The sequence below is a fragment of the Pseudorca crassidens genome, chromosome 2 (assembly GCF_039906515.1).
Source record: "Pseudorca crassidens isolate mPseCra1 chromosome 2, mPseCra1.hap1, whole genome shotgun sequence".
NCBI classification, from domain to species: domain Eukaryota; kingdom Metazoa; phylum Chordata; class Mammalia; order Artiodactyla; family Delphinidae; genus Pseudorca; species Pseudorca crassidens.
The window spans coordinates 32,542,704-32,563,515 of NC_090297.1; the positions used below are offsets into that span (position 1 = coordinate 32,542,704).

The window sequence follows — 20,812 nt, forward strand, 5'->3', positions numbered from 1 at the left end:
CTACTGTCAGCTGTAGCTGATAAGCCTGTCCCAGCACAGAGATGTGAGAAAATAGAGCACCTTTTCTTTTCCTCTATTGCAAATAGCCATACTGTCTTTCACAGCAGTTGCTAGTGATGGGAAGACCATAAATCCCCATGCCTCTATCTCAGAGCTTATACCTTTAGATGTGAGTTTACATGTTAATCCTACAATGTTACTTCCTGAAGTGCACACGAAGTAAATTTTAACGTCTTCCTCTTTTCTTGTCTTAGTGGAAGTCCCCTCTGTGTGTGTGTGTATTTAGAAATGAGATCTCTAGTGTTTCAAGCCTTGAGTTAAAAACTTTGTCTTAATATTGTTTAGACGGTTTTTGTTCTAATGCCTTTGAAAAATAATTTCGTACAGAATTTTCCATGTGAACTGGTAATATCATATGCTGGTGAGGAAAGAGGCATTGGTGTCTTTTCTTGTTGATACTTTACCACTTGGGTTATAACTGACCCAAGCCCTCTGATGAGAAATAGGAAGGAAATTCCCTGTTCTTATCATGATGCTTGTGTTCAAAATAGCTGGCAACAACGGACCTAATGGAAACCAATTTGTGTGACGGCTGATTTGAAAAAGAAAGAAAGAAAAGATTCAGGCTCTTCTGCTGTGCTGAAAGCATTTTTATTGAAATAATAGCTGTAAGGACTGGGGACTTTGTCTCTCTGAAGGTAGATGTGAGGGGTTGGGTTGGAGAAACTGTTTCAGACCGAGGAGAATTTTGAGCAAAGGTCTTTCGTAGAGTGTGAGTGCTATTATTAACGTTACTAGCTTTTATGTGAGAGAAAGGAAGCATCATTAAATACAACATTGGAATCAGGAAGATTCCAAATCACCTCCTCTGAGCATTCTGACTTGGTGTTGAGCCTAGTCTGTGAATAGGCACCAGGCACAAGTGACTCAAATCAAGGGCAGAGTAGAAATAAGGCTCAGTTTCATTAGACTTCTTATGCATATAAGGGGAAAAAAGGGACTTCCTTGGCGGTTCAGTGGTTAAGACTCCTCGCTTCCACTGCAGGGGGCGGGGGTTTGATCCCCAGTCGTGGAACTAAGATCCCACATGCTGGATGACCAAAAAGAAAAAAGAAAAAAAAAAAATTGTTACCATAGGAACAGACTCCCAGACCAGTTGTGCTTATTAGCTAAACATCATTAAATGCTTTTCTTTAAAGAACAAAAACTTTATTTTTTCTCATTATGAAAGTTATTCATATTTGTGATGAAAATCATTGGAAAGTATGAAAAAGTATGATGCAGAAGGTATTTCATATAATCCTTATCACCCATTTTTTATTTCAGCTTATACTATTATAATTTTGTATCATTATTGTTTTGCTTAACATTTATCATAAGCATTTTTCATGACATTAAAAACATTTAAATGCCTTTATTGTATTCCATTGTTTGAATATATCATTACTTAACTCTTGCCCAATTGTTGGACCCTTGGGTCTTAATTTTTCAGTGTTATAAGATAATGAGACATTGTGAATTTTTGTGTTGCTGTGAGACTAATGGGTTATTTATGTGTTCAGAGTTGAGTAGTTATGTGGGCCCTCTAATTTTAAGGAGTTGTCAGGGAGTCCTCTGGGTTGAGCCCATGTAGAGATGGCCTTGCCGTGGGGGCAGTTCATTTTGAACTGCCTCATGGCAGTGGACATTTGAGACAAGGAGCACAGAGAGCTGGGGAGAATCCAGGCTTGACCGTAAGGAACAGATTTATGGGACATGATCACAGCAAGATGGGCCAAGATATGTTCTTATATCTCACGTGCAATTTCCACGTTATATACTTGGTATGTGGAAATACCGTTGGGCCGTTGATCAGCATCTTATGTTGTTCATACAGGCCTCCTTCACTTAAACTCAGTCCACTGAGAAGGAGGATTAGAAGCCCCACATTGGTGGAAAGGGGAATAACAGCTACTGTGTTTTGTTTTTGTTTTACAAAGCTTTCCTTAGACTGTGAATTCCATGAGGAGAGGGACTGAGTCCCGTGTTTTCCTGTTAGCTAAAGCACAGCATCGGGTACATAGTGTCTGTGTGTCCGTTGTGAACACTATTCTAGTTATGCGTGTTCAGATCATAATCTTGTTTAGTTTTTTGAAAGTCACCCTCATACTCTTAACTCAGAGATTTGAAGCTCTGTGACGTTGCAGGAAGCCGAGCAGGTGAATCTCAAGGTTGCTCTGTGGCAGTTGCTTCTGTGCACCATCTCTTTTGTGTGCTCTGGCATCTGTACCACCTTGAAAGCTGGAGCCAGTCACAGAGCTGGTATTCTGCCCTTTCCGTAGGAGGTCTCAGTGAGACACACCATTTTAGGGGAAATGGAGCAGGGAGTGTAAAACGGGAGGCTGAAATAGCAGTCCTTTAGCCTTTTTGTGGGCTGGGAGTAAATATTTAGACACTGTCCTCAGCTGCCATAGAGATTAATCATAACCTTGCAACACTTTTAGAAGCTCCCCTTGTTCCTGCTGGAACAGGTTTGTCTAATTTGAAGAACCTTGCTTTGGCTCTTTCGAAGCCGCAATTTTTTTCCCCAAGAGACCTGCTCTGAGTTCCTCTGCGTAATGTCCCCTTTGCAGGAACTTTCTATCCACACGGCTGGCATCTTTGCGCCACCCACTTGCACCATACCTTCCGACCCGTACCTCATTATACCCAATTCTGAAACACCTGGCTTTTGAAACATAGTGAATATCTTCTTTTGAAAGGGCAAATCTTCACTTTTTGCTCTGCTCCCTTAAGCCAGGGCTGTTTTGATGACTAACATTCTGCGTGTCCCTGGACTAACCATCTGTATTTTGGTCCCAGAATTCATTTCTATTCTGCTGTTTCTGTAGCGATGAAAGTTCTCTAGCTTTTGGATACGGTTGTGATTCAGTTAAACTCTCACTGGTTTTCCATCTGTTTGCCATTGGTTGGGGCTCCTCTGATGTGTTGGGAAAGCTGCACACCGTCGTGGAAGGAAGAAGTTCACATGTCTGTGGTCTTGTACAAGAGTTCATTTGCTGACTCGGAAGGTTTTGTGTAAAGCCTCTCTCTGCCTGTGTGAAAAGCACGAGCTCCCCTTCAAACAAGTGAAAAATGAGTTCTGCCTGGCTTCTTGTTCTTCGCTCTCCTCCACTTCTGGGCTTCCTCTGAGGAAGAGGAACGTGGCTGGGAAGGGGTGTGGATGAGCCTTCACACACAAGCTCAGGCCTTCGGCTTTCCAGCAGCAGCGAATGTGTGTGTGAGAAGAGAAAAGAACCCCTGAAGAATAGGATATCAATTTAGGGACTATTATTGAGCATCTGCTATGTATAACACACATTTGGGGTGTAGAAAGATGATTCTCATTCCAGTCCAGCTGATGATTTCTTCTATGAACTTGGGTAAATGACTTGACCTCCCCGGGCCTTAGATTCTCCAGCTGTGCTTGGACTAGATAATCCTTAAGGTTCTTTCCAGTTTGGGAATTCTGTATCAAAATGTTTATCTCTTTGTTACAGAACAAGAGAAACGGCTTTTCCACAGGATTGGCATATTCTTATGTCTCACATGCTTCAAACTAAGTGGCTTCAAGATGGTTTCTCAGCACTATTGATGTTTCGGATACTTCTTTGTTGAGAGGTTGTCCTGTACAGGAGGTAAAGCAGCATCCTTGGCCTCACCTACTAGATGCCAGTAGCACCCCAACTTTCTGCCAGTTGTGACAACTAAAAATGTCTCCAGACATTGACATTGCCACTTGTGGGGAAAATTGCTTCAGTTGAGAAGCACAGCTCTAAAGAAAGAAGAGTGGTACTGTTTGAATGTGGCTATTTTTAATATCTATTTTCATATTGGTCCTCTGCTGCTTATTACCTGTCCTGGGGTTGGAGGATGAAGAGCAATCTCATTGGTCAAGAGCTCTATCACCTTTCTTTGGTAGCTTCTTCTAAAGATATGCCTCCCCTCAGTGGGCAGGCTTACTTTGCATCTTCAGTATTTTTTTCAGAATATGAGAAGCTATTGGTTGTTGCAAAGAGGAAGCTAAGGCTTTAACGGGAAGTAACTTAAAAAACATAAAGAACTAAATGTCCCCAGGGAGTGAAGACAATAACTTCTAGAGAATCGAGTTAAACATCTGTTTCCTGAAGTGAGGTCATGAGTGATAGGAAATTAGTTTAATTATAATGTCAAGTTTTGAAATATCAGGTCCACCTGGCCAACTTTGAAATAATTGCCCAGCTGTTAGCTCAGCGATCCATCTCTACACACCTCCAACCCCCAGCCTGATGAAAGCCATTGAGGTAGTGATTGAAATGTTCTAGCTCTCTTATAAGATCTGGGTTTTATCCTTATTGCTTTTGCTACAAAATGTTGGTTTTATTTTATATTAAAAAATTTTTTAATTTTTTTGAAGTATACTTAGTTTACAACGTTGTATTAGTTTCAGGTGTACAGCAAACTGATTCAGTTATATATATATATTCTTTTTCAGATTCTTTTCCATTATAGGTTATTAAAAGATATTGAATATAGTTCCCTGTGCTATACAGTAGGTCCTTGTTGTTTATCTATCTTATATATAGTAGTGTGTATATGTTAATCCCAGAGTCCTAATTTATCTCTCCCCCACCCCCAAAATGTTCTTTTTAGGTTGAATTACTTTACATTGTCCCCAGTGTCATCTTTTTCTTTTTTCTTTTTTTGTCATCTTTTTCTCATCTCTTTTCAATCCACATTCTGGACTGGGTTGGGTGCAGAATGATGCTCTTTGCTGATTGGGGTAGAGTGTGTTCTATGAGCATCCTTGCTGGGATGCTCTGGGATCCCAGAGCCATGACTGAGACACTTGAGCCTGTGTCAGTCTCTATCCCTCAGTCCTGGCAGGCTCCGTGTTCTATTCCAGCTGAGCCTTTGCCAGAGTAATTGGCCACATGGAGCCTTCAAGCCAAACAATTGTTTGTACTGAGATAGTCTCACTGTTTGGCTCCTAATGAAATAATCTCCTTCCTGCCCCCAGTGAAAGCAGCTATTTTTTATTTCCTCCCTCCCCTTTTCAGAGAAGCCATGCCTCAGCTACCACTCTTCTCGCTTATTCATGAATGCTTTAAGCAGGGTCTTTGTGCAGAGGAAATTAGCTAGAGCCAAAATATCCGAGCTAACCAGGATACAAGGAACATTAAGGACACCCTTCCTCCTAATTTTCTATGTAGGATATTTAAATCACCTTTGTGTGGTTTTCTGAGTAATAAGGGATTCAAACCTCAAGTCCACATAAGAAAAATACTCATTCTAGGTTTTTTAAAAAGTATGCTAACTTAGGCAGTTGTTACCTAAAGGAGCTCACAAAATAAAAACAAATGTAAAACCCAGCGACAGAACAAGCATAGCTGAGTGCCACCGGAGAATGACACAGTGCTGTGAGAGTCAGAAGACGAAGGAAAAAAGGCTTGATGGAGACAGCAAGATTTTCACAAAATGAGGTTTTGCAAATGGAATAGCCCACGTAGAGCTATTTGTGAGCAATATTAAGTTGATCCAGAAAGTATAAGTAGTCCAGTTTTCCTTATTTGTCAAACCTGTGAACCTCCAAAACATGAATTCAGGAAAGAGAATCCACAGGTAGAGATAGAAAGTTGCCCAGGTGGCCCCCGTGTGTCCTGCTTCTCTTTCCCTCTTTGGGTGCTTCTTCTGGATTATCGATTGCTTTCATCGTATTGCTGCCTCTGCTCTAAAGCTCTGGCTCATATATAGACACAAATCACTTCCTTTGATTCTTTTCCCTTAGCCCTGTTAACACCATTCAGAACTTTGAGTACAAAGAGGGAACAAAAAAGGGAACTTATCACAAAATATATGAAACTAAAAAACAGCCACCCTTTTCTTTGAAGGTTTAACTTCTGATCCTACCTCGCTCGGCTTGTTTCCAGTCCCTGTTCTGTTTCAGAATCCTGAGGTCACGTGCCTTAGCTTCACAGGACCAGTGTAGATTCTTAGTTACCTTGCTTGATTTTTTTTTTTTTTTCAGCACCAGGTCCTGCTGCATGTGAAAGGTACTGTCTAAGGACCCACCACCAGCAATTTTCTCTCTAGAGAACTTGACCCAGAGGATAAAGCCAAACTAGCCTTCTTGTGCTGCTGCGCACTTAGGGCTCTTTTACTCATTTCTCAGTGGATAGGCATCCAGACCTCTTCCTAAGGTTACTGGCATGATCAGAGACCTCATCCTCCAGGCTGAACTCAAGATTCTCCAGAAAGAGAGGGGCTTCCCACTTGGAGGCCCAGCACTGTGTACCACAACTTTCATACTGATCTCTCATGGGAGCATTTATTTAACAAGAGCTATGAACATACTGTTTTTTTTTTAGAAGGGAAAACTTTTATTTTGACTTCATAAAAATTTAAAACATTTAAACAGCAAAGCATGTGCTAAACAAAATAACAGAGGTTAAAGAGAAATTTAAAAACAAGAAACAAAAAATTGCAAAATGTCAGTTCCCCTAATCTATGCATTTAGGGCTAAACCAATAAAAATAGTACTGAGATTAGCTGGGGATGTTGTTATTTAGTTTTTGTTTATTTTTAGATTGTTTTTAAAACCAATCAAAATTTATAGGGATAAATATTGTTACTTGTATGGATTTTTAATAACAGCTTGTTGCATTTCCTGTATTGTTTCAAATGCCTCCACCTGGTCACATCAAACTTCAATCGATGCTTTAAGTAATAGAGGATCTTTTATTGCAGCCAAAGTATAGCAGGTATGCTGTCTAATTCTAGAGAGTCCAATGAAGTGGAAATAATATATTCTTAAGCATTATATTAAACCCTATCTTAGGAATTATAGTAAAAGCAAATGTAGCATCAATTGAATAACAGCCATTAACTAAAGAGAGAAATCAAGAGGACGTTTAAAGACAGAAAACATTAGGCAGATGTCCTACTATGCTTGTGGATATTTAGGAGGTGGCTGCTCTGGAATTAAACCTGGACATGACCCTGGGTCCCTCAGCCCTCACGGTTTGACCTCCTTCTTCCCTGGGAACCTGATGAAGGAGAGGGATTCCCTGACCCTCTCGGGCCTCTGCTTGCTGAATAGCAGGGCAGAGGAGCCCCTGGGGGAAAGCTGGAATTTAAACCCTGCTCTGGCCAATTTTGTCTCCTGTGACCATTTCTTTTCTTAGCTTGTTGAGCTTTCTCTCAGTCAACAGAGATGCCAGCCAACTTTGTTGAGGGTTTTTTCTCATGGGACATGATCCGTCTTTGATAGAAGGAAATGTTTCTTTCCAATTCTCTCTCTAGGTCTTTGGCCAGCTTTCTGTAGGAGTTGCACTTGGGGAGTACACTGCTGATATTTTCGTACACTTTGGGAAGTTTCTTCTTCTAAGCAGTAAATTCCCTCCTTGATAAACTTTGTGCAAAGTTTCATTATATGTTGTTGATGTAGTTCAGTCACTATTTGAAGTTTAAGCTGAAGCTTTTGAATTTCACTTTCAAGCTGTGAATATTCAAATTGCAAAGAGGGTTGCTCAGTTTGGAAATTTCTCATTTGACTTGTAAGCTCCTTTTCATTTGATTGTCTTCAATAATTTTTTTAAAATTAATTAATTTATTTGTGGCTGCGTTGGGTCTTCATTGCTGCGCCTGGGCTTTCTCTAGTTGCAGTGAGCAGGGGCTGCTCTTCGTTGTGGTGTGCGGGCTTCTCATTGCGGTGGCTTCTCTTGTTGCGGAGCACGGGCTCTAGGTGCTCGTCTGCAGTAGTTGTGGCATGCGGGCTTCAGTAATTGTGGCTCACGGGCTCTAGAGCGCAGGCTCAGTAGTTGTGGCACACGGGCTTAGTTGCTCTGCGTCACGTGGGATCTTCCTGGACCAGGGTGCGAACCCATGTTCCCTGCGTTGGCAGGCGGATTTTTAACCACTGTGCCACCAGGGAACCCATCTTCACATAATTTTTAAAATGTTCCTTGCTTTTCTCCTTCGAGCCTTTTTAAGGAAACATTTAAGTAACAGCATGGATGAGTTTCTTTGAATCGACTTCTGACTCATAGTCTAGGTGGTCTCCATTTTCTGATCCATTCTTTTTGTCTAATCCCAAATCGCCGTCATCCACATAATCTCTAAAGAGAGCAGGTAAATTTGTCCTCTCCAGCACAGTTTTTGTCATAGATCTTTTTAGCTGGCTCTTTTTATGATTTACAACCTATTTCACCCGTGTAGTTGAGTTTTCAAGCTTTTTTTTTCTTCACTTCCCACACTCTTTGCCCCCATCCTGCAGCTTCTCGGGAAAGCAATCCTAGGCTTTCCTGAAAATGAGTGTTTTCAACCATACCATCCATTCTTTCCCTCTGAAGTTGTTCTGCATTCTTCTGAGGCGCTTTTAGGGTGTTTTGGCACCAGTCACTAAGGGTTGGAGAGAGTTTGACATATCTTTGAGTAACCATGTATGTCCTTGAAGGCAAGCCACCATCCCTCCATGAAATGAAAGTTTAGGGGCTCACTTCTAGTTATTTTTGAAGAAAATCTACTGTGTTCTCAAGTAAAGAGGTGGACATGTTTGGATTATTACGTTTTGCCATACTCAAGGTTTGTAATGTCAGAGGACTGGCCTCTGCTGCAGGCATCAGCTTGTGTAAGCAGTCTAATCTTCTCACTGACTTTATGAGATTCTTCAACCCGGGCAGAAGATGTTTCGGCTAGCTCTTTTCCCCTCTTTAAAATATATCAGCTCTCTACTATGAAAACAATCATAGCATCACATACCAGAACCTCCCAGGGAAACCCCAAGAGACTTGGGTCTCAGGCGTTTAGAGAGCACCGCCAGCAGTACTGCACAGCTGCTGCTCCAGGACTGGCTGGAAAGACACCTCTGTGGCAGTCAGAGGCCCTCTGTGTAGAATCAGGGACTCACCTTGTCCGGGAGTCCCTCAGTCTGCCTCTTGTTCCCAAATCAGAGAAAGGCCTCTGGGTGTCTGTGGGTGAGAGTCACCCTCTCAGATTTCTCTGTGTGGCTGGAACCTAGCAGCTGGCAGCTACACACACCGTTTTAGAGGAAGTGATGTCTTTGTTGGTGTATAGAAGTAAGAAGAGGAATAACAAGAATTGATTCTAGAAAGGCCCAGATCATGGAAGAATTTAAGCCACACTTAGTTTGGAGTTCAGTTGACAGTGGGGGTCTAAATTACATGTCTTCAAATGGGGCAGTGACATCATCAGCACATACCTTGGCAGAATGTCCTTTTCAGAGGCAAAAAAAAAAAAAAAAAAAAGCTCAAACTAGGACCTGGTCCTTTCCCTTCTGAAGTATTCTGGGAAATAGAGTTGAGTAATAAAGATACAGGTTGTTTGATTTGGTCGTCTTTATTACCAGAAACATCACCTAAGTATACATTAGTTACCGTCCACTGCTGGGATAGCCAGGAAGGAAGAGTTAGAGCCTAACCTGCAATAAAGCTTTACCTTCCAATAATAAATAAGGCAAATAAGATTGATGTGGAGCTAAATTTACTAAAAGTTAATTGCCCTTCCTTCAGTCTTTTCAGAGTAGTTTAATTAATTTTAGAGATACAGTTATTATCTTTTAGCCCATAGCTTTGTGGCTAGCAGGGGTCAGGTAAATACCATGAGATATGTACAAGCATGTTACTGGACTAATTCAGAGCAAGCACCGGTTTTCCTAGGATTTAAAGGAAATGAATAGCCAGTGTATAGAGAAACTGAGAAAGCTGCTGCCCCCAGCAGTAGACATGTGCCTTGTTCTAGCGCTGGCCCTTTGGCTGTTTTATTGTTTTAGTTTTATTACTTTCTGTAGGCTTTTTAAAAATTGTATTTAATTTTCTCCACCACCACCCCCGCTCCAGAGCAGAGCAAGGTCAAGGCCAATCCATTGTAAGCACTACTAACGGCAAGAGAAAGATTAACAATGTCTCCTCCTTTTTTCCCACTAGCCCCCATTCCACTTCCCTGTTGATTTCCTAGTGTTACAAGCTTTAATGTCTTTAGAGAAAGACCATTTTATTTTATTTTAAAAAGAATTTATTTATTTATTGGCTGAGTTGGGTCTTCGTTGCTGCGCGCGGGCTTTCTCTAGTTGCGGCGAGCGGGGGCTACTCTTTGTTGTGGTGTGCTGGCTTCTCATTGCGGTAGCTTCTCTTGTTGCGGAGCACGGGCTGGCTCTAGAGCGCAGGCTCAGTAGTTGTGGTGCACAGGCTTAGTTGCTCCATGGCATGTGGGATCTTCCCAGACCAGGGCTCGAACCCCTGTCCCCTGCACTGGCAGGCAGATTCTTAACCACTGCGCCACCAGGGAAGCCCCAAAGACCATTTTAAGTTATCTGCTGAAATGGGTTTAGATGTAGACTAACTATTTCATCAGTGAGTGCTCAGCAGTGTTCTACTTCACTAACCACCTTTTTCTGGTTACCTGGTAGGAGGATAACGTTGCTTTGCTTTGTCTCCATGGATATCATAGCAGTTTGTTTGCTACATCTGTTCTGTCATTGACCTCCTGGATTAAGTTGGCTCAACTGGCTTGTATTTTAGTTGAGTGTAGAATAGCTGCTCTCTTCTTCTAGAATCTCCAAACCTCTATCTGTATCTTGTATTTTTTGTTATTTTATATAAATATGGGAGTAGTATAGAAGTAGCACCAGGAGGTAAAAATGGTAAGAAGGCAGATTAATGGGACTCAGTGTAAAGAAGGCATCTCTAGTATTCAATGCCATCCAACAGTAGAATGGCCTTCCTTTTGAAATGGTACATAACTGACTTAGTACCAGAGCTGTTTAGGGAGGAACCAGATAAAAGGATCTCAATGACTAATGAGAAGGTTAGACTCACCGACTTCTAATGTTCTTTCCACCTCTGATTTTCCAATTTTAAATGCCTTGGTGTAGTATTTACCTTTATTCTCCAATCAATCTCAGAAATCTTTCAATTTGTTTTGTCTCAAACATTTAAGAAGATAACTTTTAGGGCTTCCCTGGTGGCGCAGTGGTTGAGAGTCCGCCTGCCGATGCAGGGGACACGGGTTCGTGCCTTAGTCCGGGAAGATCCCACATGCCGCGGAGCGGCTGGGCCCGTGAGCCATGGCCGCTGAGCCTGCGCGTCCAGAGCCTGTGCTCCGCAATGGGAGAGGCCACGACAGTGAGAAGCCCGCGTACCGCAAAAAAAACAAAACAAAAAAAGATTAACTTCTGCTTTTTCAAATATATGAACGTGGACAGTGTCTCTTTTTGACAAAAGGAAACAACATTCTTACAAGATGTACCGGATGGAAAGGGACTTACTTCTCTTGCAGAGTGTACTCAGAGCAGAGGTTGATTGAGTAAGCTTTTATTTTGGCCTCATGGTTCCTTAAAATGTTTGTACTTACAGAGGTTCAAAGTTACTGTTTATTGTTATTTTGGAATAGGGAACTAGGTGAATTCTCTTTTGTGTAGATGGAAATAGGCTGATAAACATACCTCTTAGTAGCCCTACTTAATTTCTCCAAGATGCCACTGGTGTTTATGTGTATTCTTCTTTGTAGTGAATCAAGGGTTGAAGGGATATAATGAGTGGAACTGAGGTACCTAGGGTTAGAATTGTTCTTAAAACAAATACTGCTGCTTCTTTGCTTTGATTCTCGAATTTCATGCTGGAGTTAATGACACGCTAAGTTCAGGAGAAATTTGCTTCTATTTTCAAATCAGAATGTGTTGATGGAGGTTCTTCCTTATGTGTCTATCACGTTTAAACCAGCTTTCAGTGCCAATCATAGGCTCCATGAACTGAATTTGATTTCATGTTTTTAGACTCATCAGGATCTAACATCTTCAGGGAATTCCCTGGAGGTCCAATGGTTAGGGCTCCGTGCTTCCCCTGCAGGGGGCACAGGTTTGATCCCTGGTCAGGGAACTAAGGTCCTTTATGCCTCATGATGCGGCCAAAAAAAAAAAAAAAAAGACCTAACATCTTCATAGATTATTTCACATTGTACCTTCAGAACCACTGAATTTCAAGCAGGAAGGGACATGAAAATTTCCTACAAATCAGCCAGTAGAACAATGGTACTAGAAGGGACTTTACAGCTCATGGTTTACCCCACCCACTGTGCAGGGATCATTTCTCCACCATCCCTGAGAGTTGATCATCCAGCCTTTTCTTGAACACTTGCACTTACTGGGATTCCACTGTTTTTGGATATGCTGCATTTGTTTTCACGCAACCTTAATTATGAGTTAGGAAATTCTTCCCCGGAGTGTTCCCAAATCAACTTCTACTCACTGGTGCTAGTTATGCCTTTGGAGCCTCACCAAAGTAACCTAATCCCTTTTCTGGGTAATATCTTTGCCTTGAAAGTGTTTGAAAAGTTCTTCTCCCTTCATTTTACAAGACAGAAAAAAAATTGTATGCTTTTTATCTTGTTAATTGATGACTTCATTTAACAAATACTTATTTTGTATGTACTACTTGCAAGTATGGTGGTAAATGTTTGGGATAAATGATGAAGGGACAAGGTCCTTGCCTTCCAGAGCTGATAGTCTATTTAGGGCAAGAAAGTTTCGTAAGCAACTAATTGTGATAAGATATTAAGTATTGGAAGAGCAAAGCAGGCAATGGACTCTTAGCCATAGCAAAGGTCAAGATTTATTCCCTTGATGGCCTCGCAGAAAGAGGTGACATTGGACTAGATTTTGAAGTGTTCGAGCAGGGAATGAAGGAGAAAGCCATTTCAGGTAGGAAGAAGGTGTAGGCAAAGAGGCGTGAGTCATGACATTTTTCAGAATGATGACTTGCTCATCCTGTGTAAAGCACGGGCTCTTAAAGGGCTTTATTATCATGCTAAGGAGTTTCAACTTATCTTTCAGCCAGTAAGGAGCCACGGATGGCTCTGTTGTTTTGTTTTTAAAATACCTGTACTGTTTTTTCTCATTACAGAAGTAATGCAAGTTCATTGCAAACAATTCAGAGAGTATGTTAAAAAATAGGAAAATAAATATTTCACAGTCCCACTACCCAGAAATAATAGCTTTTAATATTTTACATGTATTCTTCTAGACAATTTTTTCTGTGCATACATATACATTTATTCACATTCTTAAACAAAAATGGTTTGATTTGTTCTGTTTATACTGTTTAAAATTGTATTTTATAATTAATATAACATGGACATGTTTCTATATTAAATAAAGAGCTACAATTTTCTTTTCCCTGAGTAGTGATATCATAGTTCTTTTATGGAATCTGTTGATGTTTTTTGTTGGAACATTAATATATTACTGAACATTCTTAATATATTTCTTTGTGTACTTGACCTGTTGTTTCCCTGATGAATTCTTACAGCAGGAGTGGGTGGCCTTCAAAGGATTTACTTACTTTCAATTATTATTATTTTTATTTTTATTTTTCTGCGGTACGCGGGCCTCTCACTGTTGTGGCCTCTCACGCTGCGGAGCACAGGCTCCGGACACACAATCTTAGCGGCCATGGCTCACGGGCCCAGCCGCTCCGCCGCATGTGGGATCTTCCCGGACCGGGGCACGAACCCGTGTCCCCTGCATCGGCAGGCGGACTCTCAACCACTGCGCCACCAGGGAAGCCCTCAATTAATTTTTAAACAAATTTTGCCTCCCTGCTGTGTGCGAGGAACTGTGCTGTGTCCTGGGAATGTAACAGTGAACATCACAGATCTGCCTGCTCTTGTGGCACTTATAGTTTAGTGGAAAAGACATGTTCAGCGATCACATAAATAAATATATGATAAAATATGGTACAACTTAGAAAGAAAAAGTAAAGGGTAAAATAAGTGAAAGTCTATAACCTTTGAAAAGTCCTTATTTTTAGAGGTATATACCAAAGTATATGCAGATTGCATGGTATGATATTTGGGATTTGCTTCAAAATATTCCAAGGTTGGGAGTTGAGTGTGTGGGAGTATAGCTGAAGTAAGATTGGCCAGAGGTTGATAATTGATGAAGCTGCTGGTTAATTATGCTCGGCTTTTGTGTGTTTGAAATTTTCCATAACGAAATGTAAAAACCAGAAGAAAAGATGGAAGAGAGAATATAATCTGGTTTAGATTGGGGGACCAAGGAAAGGCTCCTTTGAGGAAGAAGCTTTTCAGCTGATATATAGGAGTTGACCAGGCTACAAGGGGTGGATAGTGGTTGGGGAAGGAGCTCTTTAGGCAGTGAGAGCAGCGTGTACAAAGGCCAGAAGCCCTAAGTAAAGAACATGTTGCTGTTTTGAGGAAACGAAAGAAAGCTGGCGTGATTGGAGTTGAGAAGCTGGGGAAGTAGCCATGGGCCAGATCATATAAGACCTTGGAGACCACGTTAAGGATTTTGTTCTTTAATCCAACAGTGACAGAAGGCAGGCTTCCCTAGAAAGGTTTTAAGCAGCTGAGTGACAAGGTCACTTTTGCTTCTTTAAGAGCTCAAGCTGACTGTTTTGCAGAGAATGGTTTTGGTTTGGTGTTGGAGGAGAAGGGAATGTAAAAGCAGAGAGAGACATTAATTAGGAGGTTATCGCACTAGTCCAAGAGATCTGGTGCGTTTGGATTAGAGAAATAGTGTTGCAGATGGAGAGAGGAGATACTGATTTGAGAGATATTTGGTCTTGGTGATGGTGTAGATATGGCGATTGAAGAAGAGAGGTATAAAAAATGATGTATAGGGCTTCCCTGGTGGCGCAGTGGTTGAGAGTCTGTCTGCCGATGCAGGGGACACGGGTTCGTGCCCCAGTCCGGGAAGATCCCACATGCCGCGGAGTGGCTGGGCCCGTGAGCCATGGCCGCTGAGCCTGCGCGTCCGGAGCCTGTGCTCCGCAACGGGAGAGGCCACAACAGTGAGAGGCCCGCGTACCGCAGGAAAAAAAAAAAAAAAAAAGAAAGAAAATGATGTATAAATTTCTGACTGCTGCGTTTGAACGGATGGAGGTGTAATTGATTAAGATGGAGAAGAATGGAGGAAGAACAGGTTTTGTGGCAAGAGATTGAGAGTTCAGTTTGGAATATGCCATTCAGAAAATTAGCACCAATTTACATTTTCACCTCTATATTTGAGACTACATGAAAAGTTTACATTTGGGGGCCTGATCTGTACAGATTTGTGTTTTGGAGAGATTATTCTGGTGGGAGTCTGTTTAGTTGTTACTCTGTGAGCTCTTTGAAATAGGGGATCTCATCTTTATTGTCTCTGCCTTTGTATTCCTGGTACCTAGCAGGCAGAGTGCTTGGCACATAGTAGGTACTCAATAAATAATATTAAAAGAATGAATGCTTAATACAACATTGTAAATTAACTATATTTCAATAAAAATTTTTAAAGAAGAGCTAACAAGAAAATCTTACGCCCATTTTAAAAAAATGAATGCTTATAGGTGAGATATGAGAAGGTCTAGGTAGAAATGGATAGATTCTGGGAAAGTTTCCAAGGTAGATTCAACAGGGCTTGGATGGAAGATGGAAGAGAATTTCTCTCCCTTCCTTGACCCTTCCTGCTGAAGAGTTTTTCAACAGCTCCAAGATGCTGTCAGGTCTAACTTATGGGTATCCATTGATTTAGCAATGTTTTTTTCTCCCCCTTAACATTTATTTTTTGGAACTCCATAGGTTAGAGATCAACAAGTTGTAATTATTATAATAGTAGGTTCAAGCTATCTGTAACTCTAGTTCTTTTCTCTCTGCTGATTTCTCAAGCCGAGAACCCTCCTAGGCCTAGTAGCTCTGGTGATGGGGGAAGTTTCAGCAGCAAGAAAAATTTGCAGCTGGGCATCAGTAGTTAACTCGGTTATGCAGAAGCCATCCAGTAGTTGAATGTAAATTGGATTTATTTATATGCTTTCCATTTTACAAATGGAGAAATAAGCCCTGGAGAATCTTGTCAAAAGGCGTGTAACTAGTCAGTGTAAGCCCAGATTTCCCTGATACTGGGCTGGTACTTACTAGAGCTGATTGCTTGGCAGATTAGCCAGATCCATATACTTTCTTCATTTTTACTGATCCCTCATTGCAGAGTGATTATTTATTAATTTTAATATTGCTTAATGCTTCCTGAGCCTGCTTGTAGGCCCCTGATGAATATGTTCACTTAGCCATGACCTTGCTCTTATGTTGTGCTAATCACTACCAGTTTATATCGCTGTCTATCATCCTCTTTGCTTTCAAAATGGTTTGAAACATTGCCTCTCAGAGTCTCTTTCCATTTTCAACTTCAAAATGGTATCTTTTATATTTTCTCCCTGGTTGCCATGGCCAATGTGTATGGAACAATTGGATTATCTTTGCACGTATCCCGTGTTTAAGTAGGCTGGCCTTGTAGCAACAGTACCAGGTACTGTGGAATCCAGGCACATCAGATGGCTGTCAGCTTCCCACCTTCCTCTGTGTGTAGAGTGGAGGCGTGTATGGACACCAGGGCAGGACGGGGGCGTATAACAGAAAAGGGGAACAGCTGGGGGTTTAAGTAGTATATTCTCAAGGAATATTTTGAGGGAGATAAAAGAAGCTGCTTAAAATTTCATGTTTTCTAGAAGACTTTGAAATTGTATCGAGGGTAAGTTTCTTTCTGCTCTTCAGTCCGTTGATTTTGATTCTGGCGTTTAAGGACTAGAACTCACATTCCTGTCTAACAAGCAGCATTCTGTGGTGTTGCATAGTGTTGGCTTATACATATGAATTCATTAACATGCCCTTATCAGACTTCCCTGGTGGCGCAGTGGTTAAGAATCCACCTGCCAATACAGGGGACACGGGTTCGAGACCTGGTCGGGGAAGATCCCACATACCACGGAGCAACTAATCCCATGCACCATAACTACTGAGCCTGCGCTCTAGAGCCCGCGAGCCACAACTACTGAGCCCACGTGCCACAACTACTGAAGCCCGCATGCCTAGAGCCTGTGCTCTGCAACAAAGAGAAGCCACCTCAATGAGAAGCCCGCGCACCGCAACAAAAAGTAGCCCCCGCTCACCGCAACTAGAGAAAGCCCGGGTGCAGCAACGAAGACCCAACACAGCCAAAAATAAATAAATTAATTAAAAAACAAAACAAAACATGCTCTTATCATGAAGGAGATGAATGGGAAATGGGTTCCAGAAATCTCATTCTATGCCATGTTCTTATATGTAGCTCTCTTTTATTATTACCCCTCCATATTCTCAGCAGTGTGAGGTGAATATTATTGTGCACATTTTGTAGATGAGGAAACTGGGGTTTAGGAAGCTTAAGTATCTCTCTGAAGGTCACACAGCTAATCATTGATGAAGCTGACCTTCGAAATGTAAGTTTTTTTCTGGCTGCAAAGATTATGCTTTTAACAACAACACCGTTTTCCCATATTTTCAGCCATGTAAGTATCTCTCCTGTGTTTTCACTTTCTCCAATTTCAGAATCCTTTACGGAGCGTGCAGTTATTGATTAATAAATCTAGTGGCTTAAAACTAAAGGAGGCTGAGTGTCTGAGATAGAACTGTCCGTATTTCACTGGGGAAAGGTTGTAAGAGGGATGTGGGAGGGGGAGCAGAGAAGGCTTCCTCTGACCTTTCATGACCTTTCATTGCCTATGTTTCTATACTGAGGCCTTGTTAGTGGCTCCAGAATATCAGGATTTAGTCTTGTATTCCTCCAAGGCAAAGAGACGGTAAATACTCTGGAACGGGATCTGGAGAAATTCCACAGTTGTGACAGTAGCTTAGATGTTTGGGAATCACCTTCTCCAGACTTAGGGTCAGGAAGCAAATAGCATAACATTCCACAGGTAACTTTTTACTTTTTTAATTTTATTTTTGGCTGCGTTGGGTCTTTGTTGCTGAGCACGGGCTTTCTGTAGTTACAGTGAACAGGGGCTACTCTTCATTGCGGTGCGCGGGCTTCTCACTGCAGTGGCTTCTCTTGTTGTGGAGCATGGGCTCTAGGCATGTGGCCTTCAGTAGTTGTGGCTCGCGGGCTCTAGAGCGCAGGCTCAGTAGTTGTGGCACACGGGCTTAGTTGCTTCCCGGACCAGGGATCGAACCCATGTCACCTGCATTGGCAGTCAGATTCTTAACCACTGCACCACCAGGGAAGTCCCACAGCTACCTTTTAATTAGTGTTTTTGGCTTCTGATTTTGTTAGCAAACAAATATAATGTAACTATCTTATGAGTTCTAGAATCTCGAGCAAAGGGAAAATGGTAAAGAAACATGAAATATTAACTTTTGGTCCCATTTTAAATCCTGTATAATTTAGATTTTATCTGAGTTCCTTTATGAAAACTGTAACCCAAAATAGACGTACAGCACGCTAAGGAACCTCATTCACATCTATTTAGGTTTTCTGTTTTGTGTTTATGTTAACTCCCACTGGAAGAAGTGTGTGGATCATTTGTGTGTTTATTGGCTACATAGCAGATCTACTGTGCAAATCTGGGGATTTGAAGGGACTGAAGGTCTTTTTAGAAGATAAATCTGAGCCTAGCAAGATTAGAGCAGTAAGAGGGTATTGGGATAAAATTTGAGGCAGAGAACACCACCTGGTGGTTATAAGGAGGACTTGAGCCTTCTGTATTTGTAGTTTTTGCCATAGTATCAGTAATATCTTTGTCCAAAAATTACATTCTTACTTATAGTAATTGCAGATTCAAATTTCTAAGAATAATTTTCTGCCATATGATTTTAGCATTCCCTTATTAAAACTGCTGCCAAAACCCTTAGACCAACCAAACTATTATGTGTGTCCAGAATTGAAACCTCATGTCCTTTGTTGCTCCAAATGCAGGTCCTCTTTATCTCTGCAGAAAATCAATTAGTGTCTTTTCACCTCTTTATCAAAACCTCTAACTTTGACATCATGCTTCTTTATGTGGTAAATTTCTGCTTAGTGGAATGATGGCAGAGGAAATATTAGTGATTTTTCAGCAGGTGTTTGGCAGGCGTCATATAAAAGTAAGTCAGTTTTATCCTGTATAAAAATTATGAAGAAGAGTTTGAAAATTTCCCAGAGTGATTATTAGGGTGAGCAAAGTTGGCAGGGGATGGGAGATTATGTAACAGAATTTTACTGAAAAACATATCTGAGATTTCTTTTTTATTGCTATAAGTATCTTTATTATTTGACAATCGTGAATCTAAATAATTCTGTAGTTGGGTAAAGTAGGGACATCAGCCCGAGGGGAAAGGATCCTAGTAAGTGAATCTGGATGCATATTTTATAGGCCTGGTTGGGAGGGGAAGATAAACAAAGTTTTAAATTTCAGGCTGAGCCTTGAGCTGGCATGGCATGTCTGTATCTTTTTTCCTGGTAGGAAAACTGAATCCAGGTCTCACTACCATTGAAATGTTTCTTGAGGGAGGGCTGTTCGTGTAAGATACTAAATAGAATGTGACATGACTTCCCATTGTTCTCCTGGGATTTTTAAAAACCATGAGTAACAGTATTATAATATTTGCATTTCAACACTTATATTATCAGATACTGTAAAAAGCTGCTCCCTAGTCAAATGCCCACACATTATATAATCCCATTTATATAAATGTCCAGAATTGGCAGCTCTACAGAGACAGAAAGTAGATTTGTGGTTGCCTGGGTCTGGGGTGGGGGGAAGTTGGGAGGAAATGGGGACTGCTTGCTAATGGGGTTGAGATTTCTTTTTGGGGTGTACACCATCACCAGAATTAGATAGTGGTGATGGTGTACCACTGTCTGAGAATACTAAAAACCACTGTGTTGTACACTTAAAAAAAATTTAAACTTAAAGAAAGCTGATTCTTGGAGGAATGAACAAAATCAATTTTTTAAAGAAAGGTGATTATGGGAATTCCCTGGCAGTCCAGTGGGTAGGACTCAGCACTTTCACTGCCAGGGCCTAGGTTCAATCCCTGGTTGGGGAACTAAGATCCTGCAAGCTTCACAGCACAGCCAAAAAAATAAAAATAAAATCTAAAAAAAAGTTTTTTAAAGATGATTGTGGTAACAGTTCTCTCACTTATGTTCTAGCAGAAATGTTGTCTGATAACCTAAATATTCCACTTTGGGTCTTGAATGTTGTTTTAATTGGTACTTTATTGCCCTGTTCCTGACCTTCACAGGACCACGATGGGCCTCCTGGAACATTGGTGTGTTCATCTGCATTCGATGTGCTGGAATCCACAGGAATCTCGGGGTGCACATATCCAGGGTAAAATCAGTTAACCTCGACCAGTGGACTCAGGAACAGATCCAGGTATTTACACAGCCCAAGAGTGAGTCAACTGCTCCCATATTTCCATGTAAAAGTAGTTCCGGATGAATTTCAGTCAAACTGGGCATAAAGGTGAAGGTAAAGGAAAGTTTAGTTGTTAAACACTTATGTCACATTTAACATTTTTAATCTTTGTATTTAAGACACAGGTTATTCTACTTATATTTTGCTTCCTTCAAAGCACTAATAGTCTATGGACTAGGACCCCATGGATCCGTGAAGGTATAAAGGGGGATCTTTGGATTATTTTCTAAGGGCCTTGGCATTTGCAGATCTAACATTTATAGTTTTGGATACTCACTTAAAAGAAGAAAACCCTCCAACGCATACACTTATAATAGTGTTTTATTGCAGAAATGCATATATGAATCTTGCTTGCTGTTAGGTTGGTGGGCTGGGCATGAGACGCTTAAGTTAGTGAGTCCAGCCTGGCCCAAGAGCTGCACCTCGATGTGGCTTCATTGTTCTATATTCTCTTCCTGCATTGAAACTTGTTAAAGTAATTTTTAAAAAAAATTTTTTTTCCTTTGTTTGGGGGGAAAGAAGCTCCAAACAAAACGAGTTGCTAAAGTTGGTGTTAGAAATAAGAGGTTATTCCTAACAGAAAATGGCTTTAG

The 20,812-nt window shown here is 41.1% G+C and overlaps 1 protein-coding gene across 3 annotated transcripts in view; it reads left to right on the plus strand.

The window, feature by feature from the left end:
• The window catches only part of SMAP2 (small ArfGAP2), a 47,674-nt gene that overhangs the window by 9,836 nt on the left and 17,026 nt on the right, over nt 1-20,812 (plus strand). For 2 of the 3 annotated variants that reach the window (XM_067725653.1, XM_067725656.1), the window contains exon 2: nt 20,044-20,177. In XM_067725653.1, coding sequence (XP_067581754.1) covers nt 20,044-20,177 — 134 coding nt within the window. Of the gene's footprint in view, nt 1-3,635; nt 3,657-20,043; nt 20,178-20,812 lie in introns of those variants that run through there. The other variant, XM_067725654.1, reaches the window with a different exon arrangement.